Source organism: Balearica regulorum, chromosome 16 (assembly GCF_011004875.1).
Source record: "Balearica regulorum gibbericeps isolate bBalReg1 chromosome 16, bBalReg1.pri, whole genome shotgun sequence".
Taxonomy (NCBI): Eukaryota; Metazoa; Chordata; class Aves; order Gruiformes; family Gruidae; genus Balearica; species Balearica regulorum.
In genome coordinates, this window is record NC_046199.1 from 6,796,479 (window position 1) to 6,820,882 (window position 24,404).

The 24,404-nt window shown below is 41.8% G+C and overlaps 1 protein-coding gene across 6 annotated transcripts in view; it reads left to right on the forward strand.

The window, feature by feature from the left end:
- Positions 1–2,346: 2,346 nt before the first annotated feature.
- The window catches only part of EYA2 (EYA transcriptional coactivator and phosphatase 2), a 105,286-nt gene continuing 83,228 nt past the window's right edge, over positions 2,347–24,404 (forward strand). For 3 of the 6 annotated variants that reach the window (XM_075768339.1, XM_075768332.1, XM_075768334.1), the window contains exon 1: positions 2,764–2,921. In XM_075768339.1, coding sequence (XP_075624454.1) covers positions 2,857–2,921 — 65 coding nt within the window. In that variant the 5' untranslated portion in view covers positions 2,764–2,856. Of the gene's footprint in view, positions 2,489–2,603; positions 2,637–2,763; positions 2,922–6,222; positions 6,361–24,404 lie in introns of those variants that run through there. The other 3 variants (XM_075768336.1, XM_075768335.1, XM_075768337.1) reach the window with 3 other exon arrangements.

Sequence of the window (24,404 nt, forward strand, 5' to 3'; positions counted from 1 at the left end):
CTAGGACTTATTCTGACTTTCTCTTGTCTTGCAGCCTGTTACCCCATGCAGCTGTATGACCCATGAACCCCAACCCATAGCCTCATCTATGTGGCAGAAACCATTTTGTTCCCTTGCCTTTCTAAACTGCTTTTAAGATCTACAGGTATTTTCCTGGATACTAACAATGATGAAAATTCTTAAAATTCCTAGTTGAAAAATATCCTTTATCTTCCTCTTTGCACCCTTTTCCCACTGTGCCCTTATCTACTTTTCCAAATATTGCATACAGTGTTTTTAGTAAATAGAAAGGATATTAGAGTAGACAAATAATGTTTACCCATCAGCTCAAGAAAGGTGTTTCTGGCACCAATTCACAAGTTACAAAAATTACTTATACTGAAAGGGACAAGGAGTGTCTTTTTGTGTGTAGGGTGCTGTACAAACAATGAGGTCCTGGTCTCTGACTGGCTTGCTGTGGCATTACCACAAACAATACTAATTCTTAAATACCTGCCTGGCTTTAAGCACTTAAGTAAATAATTGTATTGATTGTTGTAGGACTATTCACATGCATAAAACTAAGCATATATTCAAATATGTTGTGAAATCAGGGGTCGAGTGAATTCTGCATGCAAGGCATTTTTAGATGATTAGTATATATGAACTTACTTGTTAAGACCAGCTTCAAAAAGAGCTAGTGTGGCAATCAGTTTTTTGGGCAGGGCAGAGGGGGAAAGGAAAAGATTTTTTTTCAAGACAGATTTAAAGGCTTTCTTGTACTTCAGAGACTCCTCACCAGAACCACGATTACAGGCAAGCAAGGCAGCAAGAAAGTGCCCCAAACCAGCGATCTCTCCGAGTTTAATGTGAGAGCGGTGTAAACTCAGAACTGCAGATAATCCATGGGGAAATCAGGGGGTTAGTGCTGAGAACTGATGGGGAATAACAACTGAAAGAGCTTTGGTTTTTCTAGGCCGGCGGGAGGTAGCTCATGCTAGGAAGCCTGCCAGCTCCAAACTGATGCTGGGAGCTTTGTCTCCTTTGGATTGTAGGAACACACTTTGCAGTCGAACTGATCTGAGAGATTTTGATAGTAAAAACAGCTGTCTCGTTGCAATGATGTTTTTGTTCCATTGTCAAAAGTTTGAGTTAAATCCATGAGTGGGCTGCAGCTTGTTCAAACCCTGAACTCAACACCCTTTGTGCTCCTTTGGCTTTTCCACTGCGGTTCATGGGATATCCCCTTCCTGAGGAAAGGGCTAGGTGTAATAAAAGCCGTCGGGGTGAGGACTTGCAGGTCTCCTCCGATGCCTCCCCAGTGCTGGAGAGACAGAACTGGAAAGCTGCAGTTTGCCTCAGGCTGGTGAGAAGGGGGGGAATAAAGACGAAGAGCAGGGTGTGGAAACGAAACGCCCCAATGCCACTGTGGCCGGGCTGCATCCCCAGCGAGCAGGTACGCCGGTGGGAAGGGGCAGCTGCGTGCTACCTGTGCCATGTGTGGGGACGAGGCCAGCACGGGCAAGGTGAAGCTGTGCACATAGGGTACAGCACAAGGGGATGCACGGAGGGTGCACGCAGTGGGAGGCCCCAGTCCCATCTCCCCAGCACGAGCCCTCCAAAGAGGCCTGTTGCGCCTCTCTGGGACGTGCGGAGAAGCAGATGATGCACCTGATAGAGGTGCTCATCGCCAAGCAGGAGCAGAAGTCCCCCCTCGAGGTGCACGTGCCAGAGACTGCCTCTGATTTTGTGCTGATGTGGGAGATGGGGAAGCACCTCTGTATGGCCACAAATCCATTCTGGTTCCCTTGAGGAGATCAGAGCTAGAAGCAAGATCACCTGGGGAGGTTTCACCCTCTAGGGAGCCAGGTGCTGTGTGATGCTCCGTGTTTATGAGTGCAGAGGGCTGGCTCACACGAGTGATGCTATTTCTGCAGGACCTAGGGCTCTGTGGCACAGTTTGCCTAAGAAAAACAGGCATCCACAAAAGCCCTTCTTTTTAAAATGATACTTAAAAATTGTCACTAGAGATCACTAACACAAGGACTGTAGCGAGAATGATCGTTTCCACAGAAGCAGAGCCTACAAATAAGGTGATATTCAAGTGTTCAAGTTTTAAACCACGAATCTCTTTTACAAACTTGCAGCTAAATGCACGATGATAGCACCGACACAGATAAAACTGTAGCTACGAAAGCAAAAACGCGTGTTAGGAGAGTACCTGCTCTCAGTGAGAATACTGACTGGCTTTTGTTAGAAAACGCGGAGGAAGCGGCCGGGACGACAGCTCTCCCTCCAGCCAAACCAGCGGCGGTGGGTCACACGGGGCAGGTTTGTGACAATAGCTGAGGGGCTGCCGGGGGGTCCCCGCGCTCCGGCCGGGCCCCGCGGGGTGCGGGAACCGCGGGAGGCTCCTCCTCCGCCCCGGCACCGCGGGCAGCGCAGCCGTGCGGGCGCTGGGACACCTCCGAGGGCGCACGCTGCGACACGCCGCGGCCCCACGCGTGCGGTAGGTGCGGCGCGGACCGGCCACCCCCGACGGCGGGCAGCCCGGGGAAAGCGCCGCCGTGCCGTTAGCGGCCGGCGGTCCCGGTGACAGGCTGCCCTGGGGGGTGGAGGGGACGGGTGTTCCGGCCTCGCTACCGGGGAAGCAACAGGTCAGATGAACCGGTTAAAAATCCCCGCGTCGTCCCTCGTGCTGCGTGTGCCGGCGGACCGGCCGGGGCGCTCCGCACCCCGCGCAGCCCCCAGGCTCCGGCGGGAGGCGCGGCGGGGGGGGTGGGTGGGGGTGGGTGGGCGCGCCTCGGGCGCAGCGCGGGGTGCGGAGCCACCGCCCCGCTCCGCTCCCTTCCGCGGGCATGCGCGCCTGCCTCGCACATGCTCACTGCGCCCGCAGCGGGCGCGCACACTCCGCAGCGCTGCGGCTCCGCGCTGCACCTCCGGTGAGTAGTGGCGGGGGGGGGGGGGGGGGGTACGGCCGCGGAGCGACTTCTCTCCGCGCCCGCGGAGGGGACCCCTGAGCGGTATTTTGCACGCCTGCGGCTAGTCCGGAGTGTGAAGCCGTCTCCGCGTGTTGCGCGCCGGGCGGTGCGCGGAGCGGTGCGGAGCGGGGGACATGGCGCGGGGCGCTGCCGCGGAGCCAGGGGCTCGCCCCGACACCCGTCGGGGGACGGCGGCGCTGGGGGGAGCGCGATGAGTCGCCCTCCGCGGCCGCGGAGCAGCTCTGGGCGCACTGCGGTGCCGTCCGTGGCGTGAAGCGCGGCAGCGCGTTGAGGTCCTGCCTGCGGAGTTGCGACCAAGAATTAACCGAGGTAGTTAATTGATGAGTAGCGTTTGACTTTACCTTAAAACTGGGTTCGTTCAGTAATTATTTTCAAACTTGAAGCACGCGTTTAAATAAAATGAGTTAATGCTCTTTTTCGCTATTGCTCGCACGAGGGAAACTTGTACTGTGATTTATGCGGTTTAAATAAACTTTTTTGAGTGTTAAATTATGCTTGAGCCCAGTGAATGGCCTCTAAAGGAAATTATTCATGCTATACATCTACCGTTTTTCAGATATTTTAAGTAATGATGTATTCTGTTGTATAAAATTGTAATTGTTAAAATACATATGGTTAACCAATAAACAGTTTATTGGTCTACATCAAATTTATTAACAGGAATTTTGTTCAGCGTAGTACCAAATTCACACACCCCTTAGCGCTGTTAAAGGCAATGGCAGGAATGGTTTATTATTTAATCTTTCTCATGGAGTTTATGAATTTACTGGGAATTTCTTATCTCTGCAGTGCCATCCATAGAAGGGTCCCCCCCAATATATTGAGAAAGCATGTCTAAATTCTTTCTGCCTCTCTATATCTGTGTGCATTAGGGTGGTCTGGTCCTCAGAAGATGGCATATATTTAAAATAGTTGTTCTGCGTCTAAACTAACGTTTCATAGATCCTTTCATGCATTTAGTGTTGTGTTGTTTTGTGTTACTTTTTGCTAATACAGTATAAATTCTTTCTCCCTGTCCTTTTTGACATGAATAATCCGTTCATATTCTTAAACATAGCTGAATTTTTATTTCTACTTTGAAATTCAAGGTATCATGTGGCCTCAAATGTTACACATGCAAGTAGGAAAGACTTGCAGTACAAATGTCTTGAAAATAATCAGTGCTCGCAGTTTTGGAAACATTCCAGAAACTTTTTAGGCATGTTTTGAAAATTCACTTGAAATGGCATAGCAGCCGATTACTTGATTTAATTATTCTAACTTACATGTCTTAAAAAAAAAAACAAACCCAAAAAACAAATGTTTGCGTGATGCAAAACTAAATTGTAAAGTTACTGAGTCAAATTGTCCACGCGATTCTTGTGCCTCTTCTACTCCCCCACCAACCAGTCAAAACATTTGGCTAAGTAACAAGCGGTGTGCTCTTTTGGTTTTATGCTCATTGATTTGTTTTGCTTTGCTTTGTTCAGTCCGCTCACCTCATTTTCCTTTAAAAGACTACGTTGAGACCCGATTCCCACGACTCACTAACCTTATCACCATTATTTGGTTGAAATGTTTGAAATGGGCTCCTGTTTCAAATATCTCACAACCTTGGCAGTCTTAAATTTCATTAGAAAAGCTTCATTAGGGAAAAATAAAAATGTTGTTGATAATCCCCCCTCCAACAATAAGTCCCATATTCAAATGCATGATGTGTGTAGGTACACCTTGATTGTACAAAGGAGTTAAACTCAGGTATTCATACAAAGAACTTGATCTCAGAATATTGCTTAAAGAATCTCCTGTGTTGCTGTGGTGGTGTGCTTAGGTGGTTGATGTGCTAGATTTTCTGAGAGTTAAATAATTTAACTATTAATCTTGCAAAAAATAGTTGCATGTCTAACTTCAAGCCTGTAAGGCATCCTCCTGAAGTCAATGTAGCTGTATTTGTATGTCAGTGTGTATATGTACACACTGCTGACTAAGAAAACAATTAAAGAAGTTAGTAATTTTCTGCTGTCTTCCCAACTGTTATTTATGATGTGTAGCAGTAAAACAGCTATTCTGAAATCAGCTGTAATTCTCTTCTGTAAGATTTGTTTCTTCTGTGCCAAGTTTTGCTGTAACTAGATGGTTTTAAGGTGTCTTCAACTGGAGAACGAGCAAGAACAGTGCTGAAGACTAATTATTCCTTGCAGTAAATTTCTTCTGCAATAAATTCACAGGTTGTTAGACTTAATCTGTGGAAATGATTGTTAAGATTACTTGTGCAGTGAAAAATGCTTTTAAAATTTTGTGAAAACTAGCTTAAAAAACTTAGAATGCTAAGAAAATATTTTTGAATTAATTTTGCCTAGCTGGGATAACTTTTATTAGGGACAAACTGTTAAATGAAGCTGCAAATTCAAATACTTTTCATAAACCATGGAATGCTGCACTGTTATTATGAAGATTTTAAATATGTCCCATAAGTGGAGGGCTCATTTGGTAGATCAAGTAGGGAAATCTTGTACTGCTATTTTCAATGTGTAGTTACTGTATGCATGTGTGTTATTCACAGCATTAGCAATAGAAACTTGATTAGTACATGGTGTGGTCTCCTGGACTAATGATCAAGTTCTTTTCATTAAATTTCACAAAACAGTACTACATGGGACAGAAAATTAGTTATACCAAGGAGGAACAAAAAATATGTTCAGAGCTATAAACAATGGCACATACAAAACTAAGCCATTCAGGTTTTAGATACATCCTCCTTTTCAGTGGCTTACCTTAGTAAAAAGTGCAAGATACCTTTTTTAAAGTAGATACACACTTTTAAAAAAAAAATTATAACTACTCAAACTTCTTGGCATAATATTAACTTTGGTATGAACAGGTAGAACTCAGCAGATCTATTTCCCTCCCTTTTCTACTGAAAAGCCAGAAAGACCGTCCTGGTTGGGAGTTTGCTTAGAGGTTTCATCAGAAAACAATTGTTTATGGCAGTCTAATTCTTAAAACAATACTTCATCTTTATTTGCAGATCTTAACTCAAGTAATGGTGTTTAACAAACACCTTGTTTTAATCAGGTGAGGATAAGCCCCTCAATTAGGATGCAAATAATTGCTCATCTCAGGTGGGTCATTTGGGGCCTGGAGGTGTTGGCCATTTGCAGGTAGGTTTGGTGCTACCAGAGTATTGAAGCAGGAGGGAGGAGAAAGCAGAATAAGGATTTAGGACTCTGCAGTCATCTCACAAAATATTTTTTGATCACAGCATACAAAACCCGATCCAGTTCCCTTCTTCGGCAAGCTGTTCAGTTGCTCTTGATTTACAGCTGCAAGAGGTGTGAGAGGAAAATTGGATCCAAAATAGTGGTCACTGCGTAGATGGTTCCACTGAGTGTGTCACAGAGTGAGTATTTAATTAAAATAGTCAAACCACTTTTCACTCACTCTTTCTATTTGGGCTTTAATTCTGTATTTGCATTATTTCAAAGGTGTGTAAAATGAGAGCAGGAAGATTACATGGGCATAATCCTTCCCATTTAAAATTATTTGTCTGCAGCTGCTTAAGTACTAGCATTAGGAGTCAGATATAAACATGTTTATTTAACATCAGCGTTATCTGTTAGATTGTACATGGTTCATTAACATGGAGAGAATACTTTTTGTTTAATAGTGTGTGGGAGCTGCCAGAGGTCAGAAGAGGTTGTTTGCCTGAAGTCGAGATGGCATCTTGGCTTTGCTCTCATTCTGTTTGTCACCTCCGCTGTCTCCGGGAAGCGCTTCGTTAGTGCCGTGCTAAGGTATTTTCCCTCGCGTTTGTGCACAGGGGCTCTTGTGGAAAGCCAGAACTCTGCTGCAGGGTTGTGGTAAGGTTTATGGGGAATTTTAAGGAAGGTTTGTTGTAATTTGTGGAGGATTGTTTTAGTTGGGGTTCGATTAGAAGAAGCGGCTTGGAAAGGGAGGAGCAGCAGGGAAGAAGGGAACCCGGAATGTTGTTTTGGTGCCCACAAAGTGCGTGGCTGTAAATCACAGTATTTTACAGAGTCAGGGAGATGGGGTCCGATGGCTTGGGAAGTTCAGAGTATTTTGTGTGCTGTTGAGTAAGTTTTTGTCGTTGTCAGTGTGGCTGGGTCACAGTCAGACTCAAAACAGCTGTACCTGGCGGTGACGCTGAGCTGAGAGCCATGAGAAGGACATGTCTGCAGGGGACGGAGCGGGAATGGGCCTGTCTGTCTCTGCAAAGCTTGTGGGGTGCTCTCACCTCTGTCTTCTATTGGCTAGAAACATGCTTCGGTATACCAGACAGTATCAGGGACGCTGGAAATACCTTGTATAGAAGTAACTGCAGCCTCAAGTTTGAAAAGGTTACTTAAAACATTTTAATATGAATAAGCTAATAGCCGTGCACTGCACACAGTGTTGAGGGAGAGATGTGCATACACACACACACATATATACACAATTTCATTTTTTTTGAGATGCTTGAAAATGTTTCTGAATGTTTCTGACAAGTCAGTGAATTTTTCCAGCCTGATTTGGGTGGCGGGGACTCTTTGGGCTTTTTTTGTCTTGGAGGGAGAAGATAATTTAAACTTCCATTGGGGAAAAAAAAATAATAAAAGATTGACTTCCATGATTTTTATCAAGCAAGGACCCCTGATAGATCATAACTAAAAGGCATCGAATAAAATGAGCATTGTTGTAGAGATCAAAGTGGCTGTGGAAGATGCAATGTGAATGAAGCATACCGCAAATGTGCAGTTTTTTAAAAGCAAAACAGTAAAAATAGAAGGGATTTTAAAAAAATAAACTGAACTTCTGTGTTGATTATAAGTTGTATCTGAAGTACACTGAGGGCCTGAATATTGTTTTAAAAAAGCCAGCAAAACAGTTATTTCTAAAAAATAGTATGTTCCCTTAGAAGGGTAGAGAGACAACAAAAATAAGTGTTATGTTGGGGGGAATGTCTAGTGTAGGGTTGTGTGTTGGGGTTTTTTTTGCTTTGAATTATTTTCAACAAGTACTTACTCTGTTCTGTATTTTTAAGAAATTATGTGGACAGCAATTTTGTTTCTTTACTAAGGCAGTGAAAACACCAAGAATCCTTTTTATAATTTGGAAAGAATGTCAAAAGAATGAAGTAGTTAAACCTAAGTGTATTAGATCATATGCCTTAAATGCATAAATAAGCAGAACTGCAATCACAGAAACCAATGTTAAAACCACCAGGAAAACTCACCCACAAAACCTAATGACTTAAAGGGAATGACCTCAGCCATTGTGAAATTCGTGCCTATTTGTTGACTGACATTTTTTTGTAGAAGCAGAGTGCGTGTTTTGTTGGGGTGTGGGATTTTGTCGTTTGAAAGACTGCTGTTTTTTGGGTTGTTTTTTTTTTCTGTTGTTGCTGCCAGGTTTGAATGCAAAGAGTAAAAATGGGATTGAGGCCGGGAGAGTTTGGATACGATTTGTCCTTTAGCAATTTGAAAAGCAGGTGAAGGGTTAGTTATTGATGGACAGAGACTGGTTGAAATTGATGGAAGTTTGTTTTTCAGATGTTAGAAACTTCCTTGATGATAGCCCATTTCGAACTTATTCCCGGCTGGTTTCCTCTTAAGGAAATGAAGGTTTAAAGTATTTGGTTACAAACCTGAGATTTTTTCACGTCCATGTCTTTGCGTGAGTGCTGTATGAAATGCCGGTGTCATTCATCTCCCCTCTGCTTTTTGGAGAGGAAATTGATGTACTGTAGAACCTCAACTTGCCTTTGCTGCAACACCACTTAATAATTTAGGGAAATGGAAGTCTTGAATTATTTCAACAATAATAGACTTCTTTGGGAATGTTTTTAAATGAACCAGTGTTACAGACTGCAAGCCTGGCCAGAGTCAAGTCACTCTGTGGACAAGGTTTCTCTCTGCTGCCTGTTCCTGGCAATGGGCTCCTACTTTTCTGGGCTGCAGTAATTAAAGAAGGTCCAGATACAATTGCCCCTTCTTAGATGTGCAGAAAGGTTTAAGAAAATGGTAATTTTATGCTGTTTGGTGTCTAACTCTAGGCTTTCAGTCTCGTGGTACAGAAATTCTCATTTGCCATCTCTGCTTTTGAGAAGGAAAACAGCCCGCTAAATAAATAAATAAAAATCCTAAACAAAAAGAATGATTTAATACTAGTCAGCCCAGATAGTAACTAGTTAACCTGCAGAGAGTTGATGCCTCTCTCTATGCTGGAAAGGGCAGACTTCACAGAGAAACTCAACCGGAGTAGGAAAGCCTAGTACTTCCAAACAAAGACAAGGGGACGTGGGGAAAATTTCTTAAACTCAGCAAATGCCTTAAAAACTGGAAATGCCTCTAGGATTACTCAGGCACCCACAAGAAACAGTGAGGGGAAAGTGGGGTAGGCATCTGATTTTTTTGTTTTGTTTTTTAAATAGGTCGAGTAAGCAAAGCAATCTGGGGGCCCCAGTTATTTACAGCTTAGTCTGTGCACCACGCAGAGAGGCTCATCAGCTGTCTTAAAGGCCAGTTTTGCATTGATTGCAAATTGTGTCTTTTGATGACACATATGATTCGGCTTTTTGCTGTGTAATTGTCCTACAGCTGCTTTCAAAATAACTTTGATCAGTTTTGAATATAGATCTGTATCACCAGTTTTGATTCCCCTTGCGACTGCTCTTCTGTGCTAAATTACCATCTTTAGTGTTTAATTGTGACTATCTGACAATTCTTTGATTGTAAGTCAAGACAAATTTATTTACAAAATACTTTCAGTAAATGTTGACGATGTGTACTTCAGTTTTGTAAACTATGCAAATTTATTATTTTTTCCCCATCTTTGTGGCTGAAACAACACAAAATCTTGTTTAGAATTGAGCAATGCTTTTTATTTGAAAAAGAGAAATTGTTTTTCTACCCTTTAACAAACTAAAAAGCACCATTTTTTATGAAACGTGACACTTTTATAAGTAAAACATTTGAATGTTACATTGGCTATGTCCAAGTTTTCCTTTTTTTAATAGGCTAACTTTATTTTTTGAATTTATTAAAGCATGGGCTTTGCTAGCTTATGCTTGGTAAGTGCTATGTTGATACTACTCCTCTCCACTGAGATACAGAGTTAGGAGTAAGTCAGCAAAATAGATAAATTTGTGGCAAAGTAGATAAATTTTCTCCTTGTGTTTAACTGTGGGTAAATATATTAGATCCAGTCCTGCTGCCACTGCAGTTCCCAGTCATTTCACCCAAATAAGGGTTGGCCCATTATTGAGAGGGAGCAGTTTTAAATCTTCTGTACTTGTTGCACAAGTGCATTGTAAAAACAAAAAAAAAAAGGGAGGGGGAATCACATCTAACCACTGTCAGTGCAAGTCCAATTGACTTTTCAATGCCTGAGTCTTGCAAAACAGCAGTGGGAATAGCTGTTTTTCTGTGCTATCCACGCTGCTCATAGGCCTTATTTGCAACTTGGGGAAGGTTTTCAGCAGCGGTTAACAAAAGCTAACAAACCCCAATCGAGTGGGAAGCCAGTACAGGTCCCCGAAAGGGAGATGCTGCAGAGTACAGTGGATGTAATAATCTCCTGCACCGAAAGACCTTTGCAGTGATATGATTTAGTGCTTGGTGTAACATCTCTGACCTAATACTCTTAAGTGTGTTGGTGGGGTTAGGTGTGTAGCAGGAAAATTAAGGCAGGCACCAATTTTCTTTTTATTTATTGAAATCAAATTATCAAAATCCTCATTTTGTTAGCCTTGGTAGCATGTTGTGTAAATATCTCCTTCAGAGGAATCTTGTTTTTAATAAAATTCAATTCTCTGAATAAGAGGCAAGCTTAGGTCTCTGGCCTGAAATATGTAATCATTCAGCAATGCTGTAAATGTATGTAACCCTGTACAAGGGAATGTAAGATACCTTCTGTATGAAAACTTTGACAGACTGTTACTGTCTCTTAAATGACTTTGCTGTCTTCAGTGTCTCTGCACCTGAAAGTTTTAAGTTGTGGTTCGAAAGAAGGCATATTCTGCCTGTTATGTATGATTTAATTTTGTTTGGCAACCATCCTTCCTGTTCATTGAAGCAGATGAATATAATTTAGGGAAGAGAAATGGATGGGGAGGGGGACTGAGGAAGCCAGCTGAGTCTTCTGTAAAATATTTGAGATGCAGCGAAACTTCTGGGCTAGATTAGTTTTGAAACACCATTTATGCCCCCCCTGCAAAGTAAGGGTGGGGGTGGAGACAAATGCTTGATTTTGAATTGAAAGTAATAAAGGATGCTGCTCTTAAGTCAGATGCGTTGATGTTGGAGCCCAGTGTTTTCCTTCTTAAAACCCAGTGCTTCTCCTTCCCCCAGTTCCCCCTGCCACGAATCAAGATTATTCAATCACGACAGCAGTTTAACCATATCTGTGGTGGAGCGGGATGGTTGCTTAATGATGCACAGAAGCATTGTGCCCTGGTTTAGGACAGGAAGTGGAAAATGAATATTGTTTTGAACTTGAACTTCACGAGCAGACAAAGTAATTATCAGAGCTGGAACTCCCATGGGAGAAGTGGAGGAGTGATGCACTGTGATTGTAAGAAGCACTCTGGGATCTTAAATATCTAGTCGAGTTTAAGGCTTTGGTTTTACATTTCTGCTTTTTAATTGATCTTCCACTCTATTTTTTTTTCCTTGGCAAATAGAGGAAATAATTGCATGTAGACTTCATGTACTGTATTTATTGATAGATGCCCTCCCTTTGCTGGTGGGGCAGCACTCTTAGATTTCTGTCTTGGTCCTAGTGTTACTTTCAGTTGTAAAATGAACTCTTTCACTGCCTGGGTTACTTAATGGGCCTATTATAACATGGAAAATTTACTTAATTGATGATTAAGAGCACATAATTGTATGTGGAGCCATTTAATCAGAAGCTGAGTAAGCCAGCTGTGTAGTATTTAGTATTAATTATAAACTAAAAGTTTTTTATCTGTCTTATAAAGTAGAAAAACCCACTAAATGACACAGTCTGCATAGTTGTAAAGTTAACATGAGTATCAACTTTTTAGTAACATTACTATTTATATATTACCACTTTCGGGGGGGGGGTGGGGAAGGCAAAGCTCTGCCTTCACTGAATGTTTTTTTTGCCATATTTTAATGGCCTGTGACTTCAGCAAACTACCAAAGTGTTTTGGGTGGGTTTTTTTTGCTCTACTTTGGCTACTTTACAAGTTCTTCAACAAACAATAGTCACTGTGCAAGACTTCACTTTTTCTTACAGACGGCGTGGTATCATCTGCAGATTTTTAAAATTCTGTTCGTTATTAAATTAGATAATTAAAGACTTTTTGCTAATTTTTGGAAGGTCATACTTCTACCTATGGTAGGTACATTTTTTTTTGGTTCTCAGAAGGGAATAATTCATTATTTTAAAAAGAACATTTAAAATATAAGAGTAAAATTACATTAATTTTCAAAATAAAATTAAATACATGTTTTTATGATAATGTATCCCTGATCAAGTTCACAACACTATTTTAATCTTACATTAACACAGTATGGGATTCTTTATTTGTGGTGAAGTTTTAAAGGTAGTAAAATTATGTCACTTTAAAAGAAAATTGTGTGATGATTTATTGTAGCAGAGTAGGCAAATTTCCTCTAGAGATGTTAATATCTTCCACCTGGTATAGAAATGAAAAGAAAATATTCTTTGGCCGGTGACTAATTTGTCACTAATACCCAGGGGTTCCTTCATTACAATGCAAAGATGTCAGTTTTAAGAGAAACGTACAGTGAAAAAACAGAGTGCAACTTCCTGCTGCAGACACTTACAAAAAGGAGAAAAATAAAGGTCTGGAAAGCAGCCGAAGCAGTGTGAAGGAAGGCTCTAAAGCTATCAATCAGGGCAGAATGGTTGGGGAAGGATTTTACCTGCAGGCTTCAGCAGAATTCATTAGGACGAGTTGGAGGAGGAAAGTCACTCGATACGACTCCGGAGGAGGAGCTCTGACATGCAGTAATACCCAGGCTGACGCTCAGTTCTCCTCCAGACTGCACGTACTGCATCCTGGTAATTGTTTGAGGAGGAACTGTATTGTTAAAAGATAGTGACACTCTGCTTAGTGATGGCTTTTATACTTTATCACAATGTTAAATAAATGGGATCCGAGACTTACAGTTCAGATGAAAATGTCTGCAGCTACTGACAGCTCAAACCTGACAACAAAGATCACTGTGCTTCTGCTGCATCAGTGTCTTGACAAGTCATTTTTCCCAGCGGAGAGCTATTCCAGTGTCCAGACGCTTGCATAGTGTCATCGCTTTGCCTTTTGCTGCAATAACAAAACTTTAACTCTGTTCCTGTCCTTCCAGTACTGTGGTTTCACAACAGCTCAGTATAAGGAGGGGGAGCATGAGATGTTGCAATACCAGGAGAGAGTGGAATGAGAATTTCGGTCTCTGATCCCTGAACAAATCAATTCTGCATTCATGTCATATGTGAGTAGGCACAGTAAAAAGTGAATATTGGGTAGAAGACATCTGCTTATGACCAGCTTTAGAAATGGGAAGTAAGCGATTGGCGATGGCAGCAAAGTGTCAGCCTGTGGCAGCAGAATATCTGCCAGCAGTCTCTGTTGTCCACTTTACTGGTGCAAGAATCGCAGGAACTGGTCTGGTTTCTGCTGCAGGAGTGGATGCTCTGGGATGGAGCAGATATCGCTATCCTGTGCCCCTGCAGCAGCCGTCTGGCTTCTTGAGGGCTTTCTGGTTTATTCTTTGGGTTGTGCTAAAAAGCAGGGGAAAAGTTGCTCAGGAAGCACGGTAGCAGTAGATGTCTATGACAGAAGTAATGATTCAGTGTTGGGACTGCACTGATGTTAGAGATTTGGGAAGAATTAGTACCACACCAAACAATGTACATGTTAGAAACGACATGCACGACAACTTTGTGGTAAAAGTGTTTATGTAGCAAGGGTAAGCCCTGGCATGTTCTGCAGACTCCAGGCCATGTTAACATAGTTCTGTTTCTTGCTAGAGAGTAAGATTTAATCTCAACCATTCTACGGTTAGTTGGAGAAAAGGAAGATTTTGTGTTCTGTTAAGCAGATCATTGGAAAGGAAATTTATTGGTTGTGCTATGTGTCTTTCGGTTTTAGTGTATTCTTCAGTCATAGCACTGAGGTGAATAAGAAATGTTTTTGTGTGTGCGGTGGGTTGACCTTGGCCGGTGGCCAGACACCCACCCGGCTCCTCTCCCACTCCCCATCTTCAGCAGGTCGAAGGGGGAATAAGATGAAAAAGCTTGTGGGTCAACTTAAAGACAGGGAGATTGCTTACCAATTACCATCACAGGCAAAACAGACTCAACTTCAGGAAAATTAATTTATTGCCCATTAAAATAGCGTTGTATGTTGAGAAACAAAGGCAAGAACTAAAACAACTCTGTGTATCCCCTTTCCCAGGCTCAACTTCACTCCTTCATTCCTGATTCCTCTACCTCCCCCAGAGCAATGTGGAGGGTGGGGAATGGGAGACTGTGGTCAATATATAACATTAACTACTCCTTCCTCCTCCTCACACTTCTCCCCTACTCTAGCGTGAGCTGTCTGTGGGCTGCAGTTCCTGTCAGGAGAACTGACTCCAGCCTGGTCTCTCCAGAGGCTGCAGGGGAATCTGCTCTGGTGCCTGGAGCTCCTCCTTCCCGCCTTTCTCTCAGGCCTTGGTGCAGGCCTCACAGAGCTGTTCCTCTCCTGTTTTTATTTCTGCCTTGGTGAGTTTTGCCCTTTCTTAAATGCGTTTTCACAGAGGTGCCACTGGCTTCCCTAATGGGCTCAGCGGGGTCTGTTGTGGAGCTGGCTGGAACCGGCTGGAACTGGTATGGGGCAGCCCCTCACCTCTCCTCACAGAGGCCTCTGCCAGTGCCAAGTACAGACACCTGATAAAGTGCTGATTTTGTTGTACTATATTAATTCATATTGGACTGTGATCTGGAGTGACTGCACATCCTGTCCTGTGGGAATTGCTGCCATTTTTACAGCTTTTTATAACAGGGAACTAAAGGGAAGGGTGATGCAGGAGGTCAGCTTGCTTATCCTGTGTCTCTGCTGTGGTAAGAGTCAAGCCTGATAATAACGAGCGGTCCCTGGTTGCTGAAAAATGGACGCATCTTTTAAAAAGTCTCTCAGTTGATGCTAAAAGGCTATTTGGGCACCCTGTGGGCACAAGTCATCCTGCACAGAAACCTGAACTTGTATTTTATTGATGTTTAAGGACTGAATTTTTTTGAAAATAATCTACTTGCACTTACATAGTAACATGCTGGCTGTTGTCATCTTTTAAATGACTACCTGAACTAGGGACATGATTTTTTCCATGTTCAGGATCTTGTATTTGCTAGATCTGTTTTCTTGAGAGTTTTTTGGGCTTTAAGTTGCTTGTAATTTTGTTACTGCTCTGAGGATGGGACAGGCTGCTGTAGAGGACCTGTCCTCTGCCCCGTCTCTCCAGAGGCCAAGTCTCTTTATATGTTTGGGGTTTTTTGCATGTATTCTATTAATATCTGTTCATATCAGGAGTGTAGAAACAGATGAGATGGTCTTGCCATCAAATGATGGCCATGCTTTGATTTTAATCATGTGTCCAGGGCTTAAATAACCTTTACAATTTCCTTGAGATGTTGGGCTTTGTGGCTTTTCAAGCCATTAACCTCAAGCTTGTATGGCATTGTTCTTCTACCTGATTTAGGCTACAAAGGAAGATCTGTTAGTTCCTTATGAGCTGCTTGCCATTCCTGTTGGTGATGGCTGCTCTGTGCCTGGGAAGAGCCTGGAGTGTTCAGAGGAGAGTTTGTCTGAGGAGGTCAAAGGAACCTGCTGTTCTATGTAGAAGTAGGTTTACTTTGAGAGGCATCTTGCCAAAGATTTGCCTGTAGCTGCTAACTAGGTGGTAAGTGAAGATGACTACATGGTGCTAGTGTTATTGCACATACTAATGTGCCAGATGCTCTGTTGGCAAACTAGGATTTTTGTTGGGCTGCTTCTTCTCAAGAGAGTCTTATGTTTATGCTTCTGTCCTGGGAAGCAAGTTAGAACAGTCATTTGAATGGCAGTCAGCTCAGGAGAGAGCTCTATGTAAGCATTTTTATGCTTAACCTGACGAGCCAAAGTCTTGCCCCAAAATATCGTCTGCCACTCTACAAAGAAACTGTCAGTCTTTCATTAATCATTCGGTGATCCTTTAACTATATGGTAAACAAAACCCACCAGGCCTGCGTTGTCCTTCTTGCAGCCAATTCTCTTTTGCTCAACACCTCATGCAGCACTTGGTTTGAAACCCAATCTAGTGAGGTGCTGCCTCCCCCAGCAGACATACTATTAATGGCCCAGATGTCTCCTTAATGAAAGGGTTTTGTTGTGCCAACACGATGCTCTCTGTCCTTCCTCAAATGGATGCTCTCTGTGTTGATGCAGATACCATTACCAGAAGTAGTAGTATTGAACCTGCAATCTTGTGGTCACTGGAACTTAAAATTCTGTAATTATTCTTGGCACATACTCTTAAAGGTTAGTGCATACTGGGCTTTTTTCAGTCACTGAAAATCAAGCCCTGAGTTGTCATGGTTTTGGTTTTGTTTTTTTGTAGTACCTCAAATGGTTGATACACCCTTGTGTCCTTTGGAAGTGCAGTTTGGATTGTAATCCACAAATCAAATGTCAGCAAAGAAGAATGTGAAAGGGATGTGACTTGTGGAGGCATTTTTCAGATGGTCCCCTGACAGTGCACAGTGAAGTGCTTAGAAGTTGCATTACTCACACAAAAGGGAAGCAGGTTTTAGTTGCCAAAATCTGACTACTTTAACTTGAGTTGACTGAAAATAGGTATGCTTTGCCCTGAAGTCTTAGCCTAGAAGTTACGCAGCAGTTCCCGATGTTGTAAATTTGAAGATTTCCAGACTCATTTAAGTGCTGTCAACCAAGGCTTGTGTTCAGTCTTAAGCATTTTTCATTTCAGTTAAGAAGGCCTGAAATCATCAGTCCTTGGAAAGGAAACTGTGTTATCCTGACACAAGTTTAAAAGAAATATTTCTCCCAGATTGTAAATGTCCAAAATACACTGCTCAAATTTGTTCTGCTGAATGTTAATTTACAATGGTGAAGGTAAGTGTAAAGTCAATTTTCATGTTTAATTAGTTGCATGGATGATTCATATGTGTGTTTATTCTCATTGCAATTTCTTGCCAGACTTGTATTTTTATAGTGCTGTGAATCTGAGTTTGTATTTTGGGGCAATACTTGTGGAGTGATGGCCACCAGCTCTCATCTTTCATGGACATACTAAGTGTCTTTTGATCTGAGGATTTTGACTCTCTAGATACTGACAAGTCAAATTATTTTTTTATACCAAAGAGATACGATCCAGTTGTCTTTAACAGCGTGTGTAATCTCAGAAGAGTAAAACCCTATGCTTATCCCTTAAGAAGCTCTTCAGAAAAAGAATTGCATGGAGAAAGAACCTGCCAAGCCACCTTCTGCTTAAAAACACTTACAAGTACCCTGTAGCCAGCTGCTATGTTCACTGATACTAAACACCAGTGAGCAATCTCCCACCAATTCCTAAATGCTATTTAATTTTCTAGTTATCTAGTAGAGCTTTTTGGCTCTGTTTTTAACTGCAGTAGATGGCTGCCAGGGTACATGCATGACATGAAGTAAACCCCCAAAGCAGTTTGAGACTCCTGTAAATAGGACAGTGCTGCAAATACCTAAAGTAGATGTCAAGAAAGAATTGCTGACTCAAAGTCTGCACATGAGTGTAGTTTATGGATTAGGTGCGGTGGGCATAGTCCTCAAAGCCATGTTAAATTAGTGTTTGTCAGTTAGCATTCAAATAGTAGAAGTGGTGCCAACTTCAACTGTATTGGAGTCTTTAATTGTAATCCTGTGTTTACAGCTACCTGTACTTCCCTGTCACCTAAGTAGTGGAGTAATTTGGGCAGACTGTGTTACTTGGCATTAGAACTACAGTCACCCTGTGAACAATGGGACCCTCCTTACAGCAGTCGTGTTGATAGATTGCAAGTGTGGTTTCAAGACTGGATTAAGCTGACTGAGAGCTGTGTTGACATTGAAAGAAGTGGCTTCCTCAGCCTGGCTGCATGTTCCTATCTCCTCCTCTGTCTTGGTGCTGTTGGACATGCTTCAAACTGGATCAACTTGCTGATCCAGCTGAGAAGAAAACCAGAAGAAAAAAAAAAATCAGTTTGGTCTGGCTGTAAACAGACTCGTATGGTTGCAGGAGTCTGCAGGAGCTTGTGGCTGAGCTGGGGAGAAGACAGGGTTGCATCTTGGGTCAGAAGTCAGGTATTTGAATTTTTACAATCATTTGAAGCTAATCAGATCCTGAGACAGAGGATGATACAGTTTTGCTTATGACCTGTGATAACTGAACTTCCAAGCAACAATTTGGGAAAGTCGTCAACTTATGTGTAGTCAACTTAGTTGAGGATTAAACAGGTTGATACTTCAGTTTAGGCATTTTTTTCATGTTCCCTCTTTTATTTATGCATTATATATATAAAATTCCAACCCTTGGCTGGCTTGGACTTCCAGCAGCACCTGCCAAGTCTTGTCCTGCCCCTTCACCTTGGTTCCCAAGGGCACTTTTGAGTAGGTATTTTTGAAATGTGCATCTTAAGCACATTCCAGGGGAGGTTCAGAACAAGATGTGAAGTTTACTGCTGCTTTCTTTTAAGACAGCATCGTGGTTTAACCCCAGCAGGTAACTGAGCACCACGCAGCCATTCTCACTCCCTCACATGGGGAGGAGAATGAAGAAAAAAAACCCTTGTGGGTTAAGATAAAGACAGTTTAATAGGATAACAAAGGAAGAGAATAATAATTATAATAGTACTAACAACAACAATAATAATAAAACAAGTGGTGCACAAATGTAATTGCTCACCACAACAGAAGAAAAAAACCACCAACAACCCAATGCCCAGTCTGTTTCCAAGCAGCGAATCTGCTTCCCAGCTAGCTTCCCCAGTTATATATGGAGCATGACGTTATATGGTAGGGAAATATCCCTTTGGCCAGTTTGGGTCAGCTGTCCTGGCTGTGGTCTCGCAGCTTCTTGTGCACCTGGCAGGGTGTGAGAAACTGAAAAGTCCTCGACTTAGTGTAGGCACTACAACTACTTAGGAACAGCTAAAAACCATCATTGTGTTATCAACGTTATTCTAAATCGGAAACACAGGACTATACCAGCTACTAGAAAGAAAATTAACTCTATCTCAGTTGAGACCAGGACAGCCAGCCAGAGAAGCTGGCGGAAAGTCATGGTTGTATATTGAACAATAAGAGCTCTTGCCCCAGTTGTAGGAAGCCCAGGATGATTTCAGGTGTAGGCTGTGTGTGACATCCTCAGTGGATAATAGTAACATGCTGATCCTGATTTCATTCCCATTTGAGATCTTGTCAGAAATGACTTGTCCAAAATCTAACACCATGTTAGTAGGACAGTGATAAGAATCAGGAATCCTTAATTTCTGGGTTTCTGAAGTCATTGGTGCATTGGTTACTTAAAGACCTCACAGAAATAAGCTATAGCAATCCCAATTTTTCGGTTGTCATTTGGAAATTGTATTTTAAAGTAGCATTAACTCTCCCTTCAAGTGGGGTTGGTGGGATTGACTGACTAGCTATATTAATTACTGAATGTAGGTTACATATATACAAGAAGAGCTTCTCTGACAAAAGTATATTATATCTTGGCTCTCAGTACTAACCAGCTCAACTTTAATTTCACAGCTTGCTGCCAACAGCTGCCTTACTAAGACATAGTACTCATAATAAATGAAATTTCACAAAAAAAGAAAAATGAAAACTTTGTTCCAGCTGGATTGAAAAGGCAGTTGGAGCATTTCTATCCTGCATATAAAGCTGCTATCCACATAAACATTTCAAATTACTTTTTCATTTTTAATAATCAGGATCAGACCTTTCCTTGGTATTGAGGCAAATGCAAGATATTAGAAACATACAATTTCATTCAAAGTCCATTAGTTATTGAATCCTGTCCAAAGTTCAGCATTTGAAGTGTTTTGGGAGAAGCTCACCTTTTAGTTTCAGGTTTTTGACAACCTACTTGGATGAAAACCCTGAAATGAGCAGACCACTCTAGTCCTGCTTGGTAGTGCTCAGAGGGACATTAGTTACATCATTTGCTCTTGGAGCTGTTGCTTGTGTATTGTTGAAAGCCCTGCAGCTGATGAGTGCTTGCCCAGACTACCAATGGGAGTCTCGGTTAAATTATCACACAGCCTCTCTGCACATGGAAGAGATTAATTCTCATAGCTACAAACAGAATGAATGCTTTGTACTTGGTACCATAATGTAAGTTCATGCTGAAATACAGTGCCAGTAACCAACTCCTTCAATAAATTCACAGTTCTAATAACTGTGTTTTTACAGCATCCTGATCCCAAAGGATCAAAGAAACATTGATTTAGTCAGCTTTGAGTCCCATCCCCTGTTGTTCTCACTCCTTCCCCTTGTTCCCCATGAGCTTGAAAGAGCCCCATATATGAGATGAAACCCCACTGTTATTGTATAGTCCACAGCAAGGATGGACACTTTGCAAAACCACAGAAAAGAACATTTTAGCCCATAGAAATGACAGGAAGTGTTGTGGGCAGACAGAACACAAACAATAGAGCCTGCTTTGGCCAAGAGTTGATATCAACCTGTCTAAACTGCTGTAAAGTTCTCTATTGACAATAAATGACTTGAAAGTTAAAAATTCAACGTCTTAAAAAATTACACTATATCTGTGGCATACAACTTTGCTGCTGTATAGAAAAGCTCATCGAAGACAGTACTGATCTTTCCAAAACCTGATTGAGGGTGCAACTTAACAGTGTTAGTTCAAGACAGTGAAGTTGAGAAGTGTTGATAGGATTTTCTGATGAAGCAGGTATGCAGCAGGTGCCAGCAGCAGGAGCATTTTGTCCTTTAGTTAGGAAATGGTGAATAATGCTCACAAGGAATGTTACTGCTGTATAGCTGAGCTATTGGTAATGTGATCATGTCCCCAGACCTCTGTGAAGGCCCCTTGTCCTATTGCAAGCACATGCTAAGACATCATATAACTTCTGTAGGAAGTAGTCCCTGGGGGCTGTGAGGATTTATGCCCCAAGGGCTTCCAGAGTTGTAGGACTGATTGATGCTCTTCATCAAAAGGCCAACTCAATACAAGAAGGTTTCTGATAATTTGAGTTGACAAAACTGTTTAGCAAGCATTACTGAAATTGCTTTACAAAAAGGTGTTTTATGGTTCAGACAGTATTTGGTGGCTGTTGTATTACAGCAGCAAGTAGAGGTCCCAGCCCCACTACTCTGTATGTATGTGTAACTAAAGGGCTTCTTGCCTCATAATATTTATTTCTTGTGAGCAGAGAAAAATGTGTGGAAAACCAACACAGACACAAGTTTGAAATTGCCATGACCGGGTCCTTACTCTGATACAAAGTAAACCAAATATTTGGGGTTTGCCTCCAAATTATACAGCTTTGGGAAAGCTCAGTAATTCCTAATGGCTGAACGTTTTATTTCTAAGCCTAGAAATCCTACTTCTCACAAAAAAAAAATAAATAAAATAATTATTTTTAGAAGAAGAAGTTGCAATTTTCACTGTTTTAAATGTTTTTCAATCCCATCTTAGACCAGTGCAATGAAATAGAGTTTTTGGTTATATGCAGGCCTATGGGTCTATCAGAACTGGCAGTTGTTCAGGGAGGAAGAAATTGGTACACTGAACAGAAACCCTGTCAGCGATTGGAGAAAATCCTTTTCTGGTGTAATTCTTACTTCAAGATGTTTATGCTGCCGAAGTACATCGTCACCTTGACCGGTGCTTTATTTGCTACTTTACTGCTGCTTAGACTCTAAAAAGTAAAGATTGCAGCCAGTACTTGAAGCAGCATGATATGTTTCTGTGTTCAAGAGCATGTTTCTCAAGTTTTTTGGGAAGGGAAGGTCCAAAAACGTGTGCTGCAAAAACATCATTACTTTGTGTCTTTGTAGATAGGAATGGCAGAATTATGTACATGTGTCTGTTCCTATATAGAGAATATATGTTGGAAAACTTGAAAATGAGAATGATTGGCTGTCTAAAACTGTTCCCAACTCTAATATTTTCTCCTGCATACAACATATAGTGCAAACCTTCTTTTGACATTTGATCTATACTGTTCGTAGGTCTTTATATACACAGAGGGATTTACTGCTTTGTAATCAAGCTGCTGAAGAAAAACGTTGTCCTTTTATTCACCAGGGATGACTGTAATAAATTAAAATGGTTTCCCATTAGCCTTCCCTACTTAGTTGAACTACTTAAAATTACTTTGGACTTTGCCCTTGTCTGACCTCTTCGCCTTTGCTCAAACATTTCTGCTTCCAGGAGTGCAGCAGTGTTGGTACTGGAGCCTTACTTCTGTTACTGAAGTTACAATTCATTTCAGGCTGGAAGCAGAGTACCAAGGAGGAGCCCATTTGGAGTTGAAAGAACTGTTTAGTAGTTTTAAAAGCCTAATGCATGGCCTAACTTGCAGGTGATCTTTGACATCGTAGATTGCTGTTAGTGTTAAGAGGTGATTGTAGCTTTATTGCATGCATATTTTGCAGTAAATCTGTGTGCATGCAGATGAAGATAAGTTGTTTTCGGGTGGCTTGGGTTTTTTTATTGTTCCTCTGAGGTTTCTGTGGCAATAATGGCTTTACCAGCTTATGGACAGAACTGTAGAGTTGAAACAAACAAATTTGAGGCTTGTCTGAGCACAGAAGTACATTTAAACAAGTATATGTAAAGGCAACCAGAATTACATTGATTTACAAAACAAACTGCCTTAGTGTTAAATGCATACACGTTGATCGGTTGTGCTAAAGGAAAAAAAGTCATGACAGTTATTAGACAGTTTACATGCAGTTCAATTCTGGATTGTCATTTTTAGTTGTGATATGAATGGAAGGGCTGGATTTCTTACTGAGTTCCCAAATTTTCTGTCCTCCTGCCTGTTACTTCTCTTTGTATTCAGGTTCTAAATTCAGGTTTTATACTTCTCACTGGCTTGGAGTAGTAACTTGGAGGTGATTCGAGATGGTCTCAGTGAAATGTCTTAACCTGGAGAGCCTTAGAGGAGCTTCTACACTTGTAACAGTGCAGGGAAATACATGGCATTATTGAATGGGATTCTTTGAAATATTTCAGTGAAGTAAACGTGCATGAGGGATGGATAGAGGAGTAGTGATAGAATTGAGAAGGTTTTTTAACAATATAAAAATCACTTGTTTACATGTAGAAGTCTGACCAGGTTGACTTTTTTCTGTGCCAGGAAAGCATGCAGGGCAGGCCCAGAATGACCCCATGTTTGTGGCACACCAGGCATTTCAAACATCTGGCTTTGGAGACACTGCTAGTGGAAAATCGCCCCCCCCCCAGCTAACCCTAGGCATGCACGCCTTGATAGGTGGCATGCTTATTAATGCTTACAAATTAATGGGTTATTTTATAGACAATGAGACTGGCTAGACCTCCAACCATGTCTCAGTACACCCATATTGGAGACTGGTAAATGCACTAGGGAGAGAGCTAACCACACCCTTTGGAAACACAGCACATTTGTGGGAAGGTAACAACTGAAAAACAAGCTCAAATGGCATTTAGCAAAGGTATCTTGTAGTAGACTGCTTTTATAGGAATTAGTAGCTAATGCCAGTCCATATGATTCAGGAAAAGTTCCAAAACTGTCCTATAAATCTCTGCTATTTCAATTTTGAAATACTTTTGTTAAGCAAGGGTGAACAAAATAGAAAAAGCAGCCATAGGATTCTTGGCTGGTCATAGTGAAGATCTCGCATCTTAAATATTTTCAGCTATCTGTGATTATTCCACATAGGTAAAAATAACTGCTGGTCTGCATAAATTTGAATAAACACAAGGAAACCACAAGCTGACTGCAGATGTTGCTCTAAGAAGAAAAGCATATCCTATATGTGATTGATGAAATCATAACTGAGGGCAATTTGGTATCACTAGTGTTTTCTGCTCAAGAGGATGCTGGGACTAGGGTAACTGGGGGGGGGGGGTGTTTGTCATATTATGGGTTTCAGGTGCATTGTACGACATAGGGAATGTCTGCCCAAGAAACATGAAAAACTACTGAAGTTTCTGAAACTATTTTTGGAATCTCTACTCATGTATCATGGGCTATTGGGGTGCCAAGGGCAATATTGTGAGTAGTTGAGGAAAGGGAACATGTTTCCTAGTTTTGCAATTGCTGATGCGCACTTGCATCCTGGGAGGAGAGCAGACCAAGCAGAGTGTTTGCCTAGTGAGGCTTGTCTCTGTTCCAAAGCAAACTCTGGGCTTTTTGCATATGAAAGTATGCAAGAATTTATTATCTGAC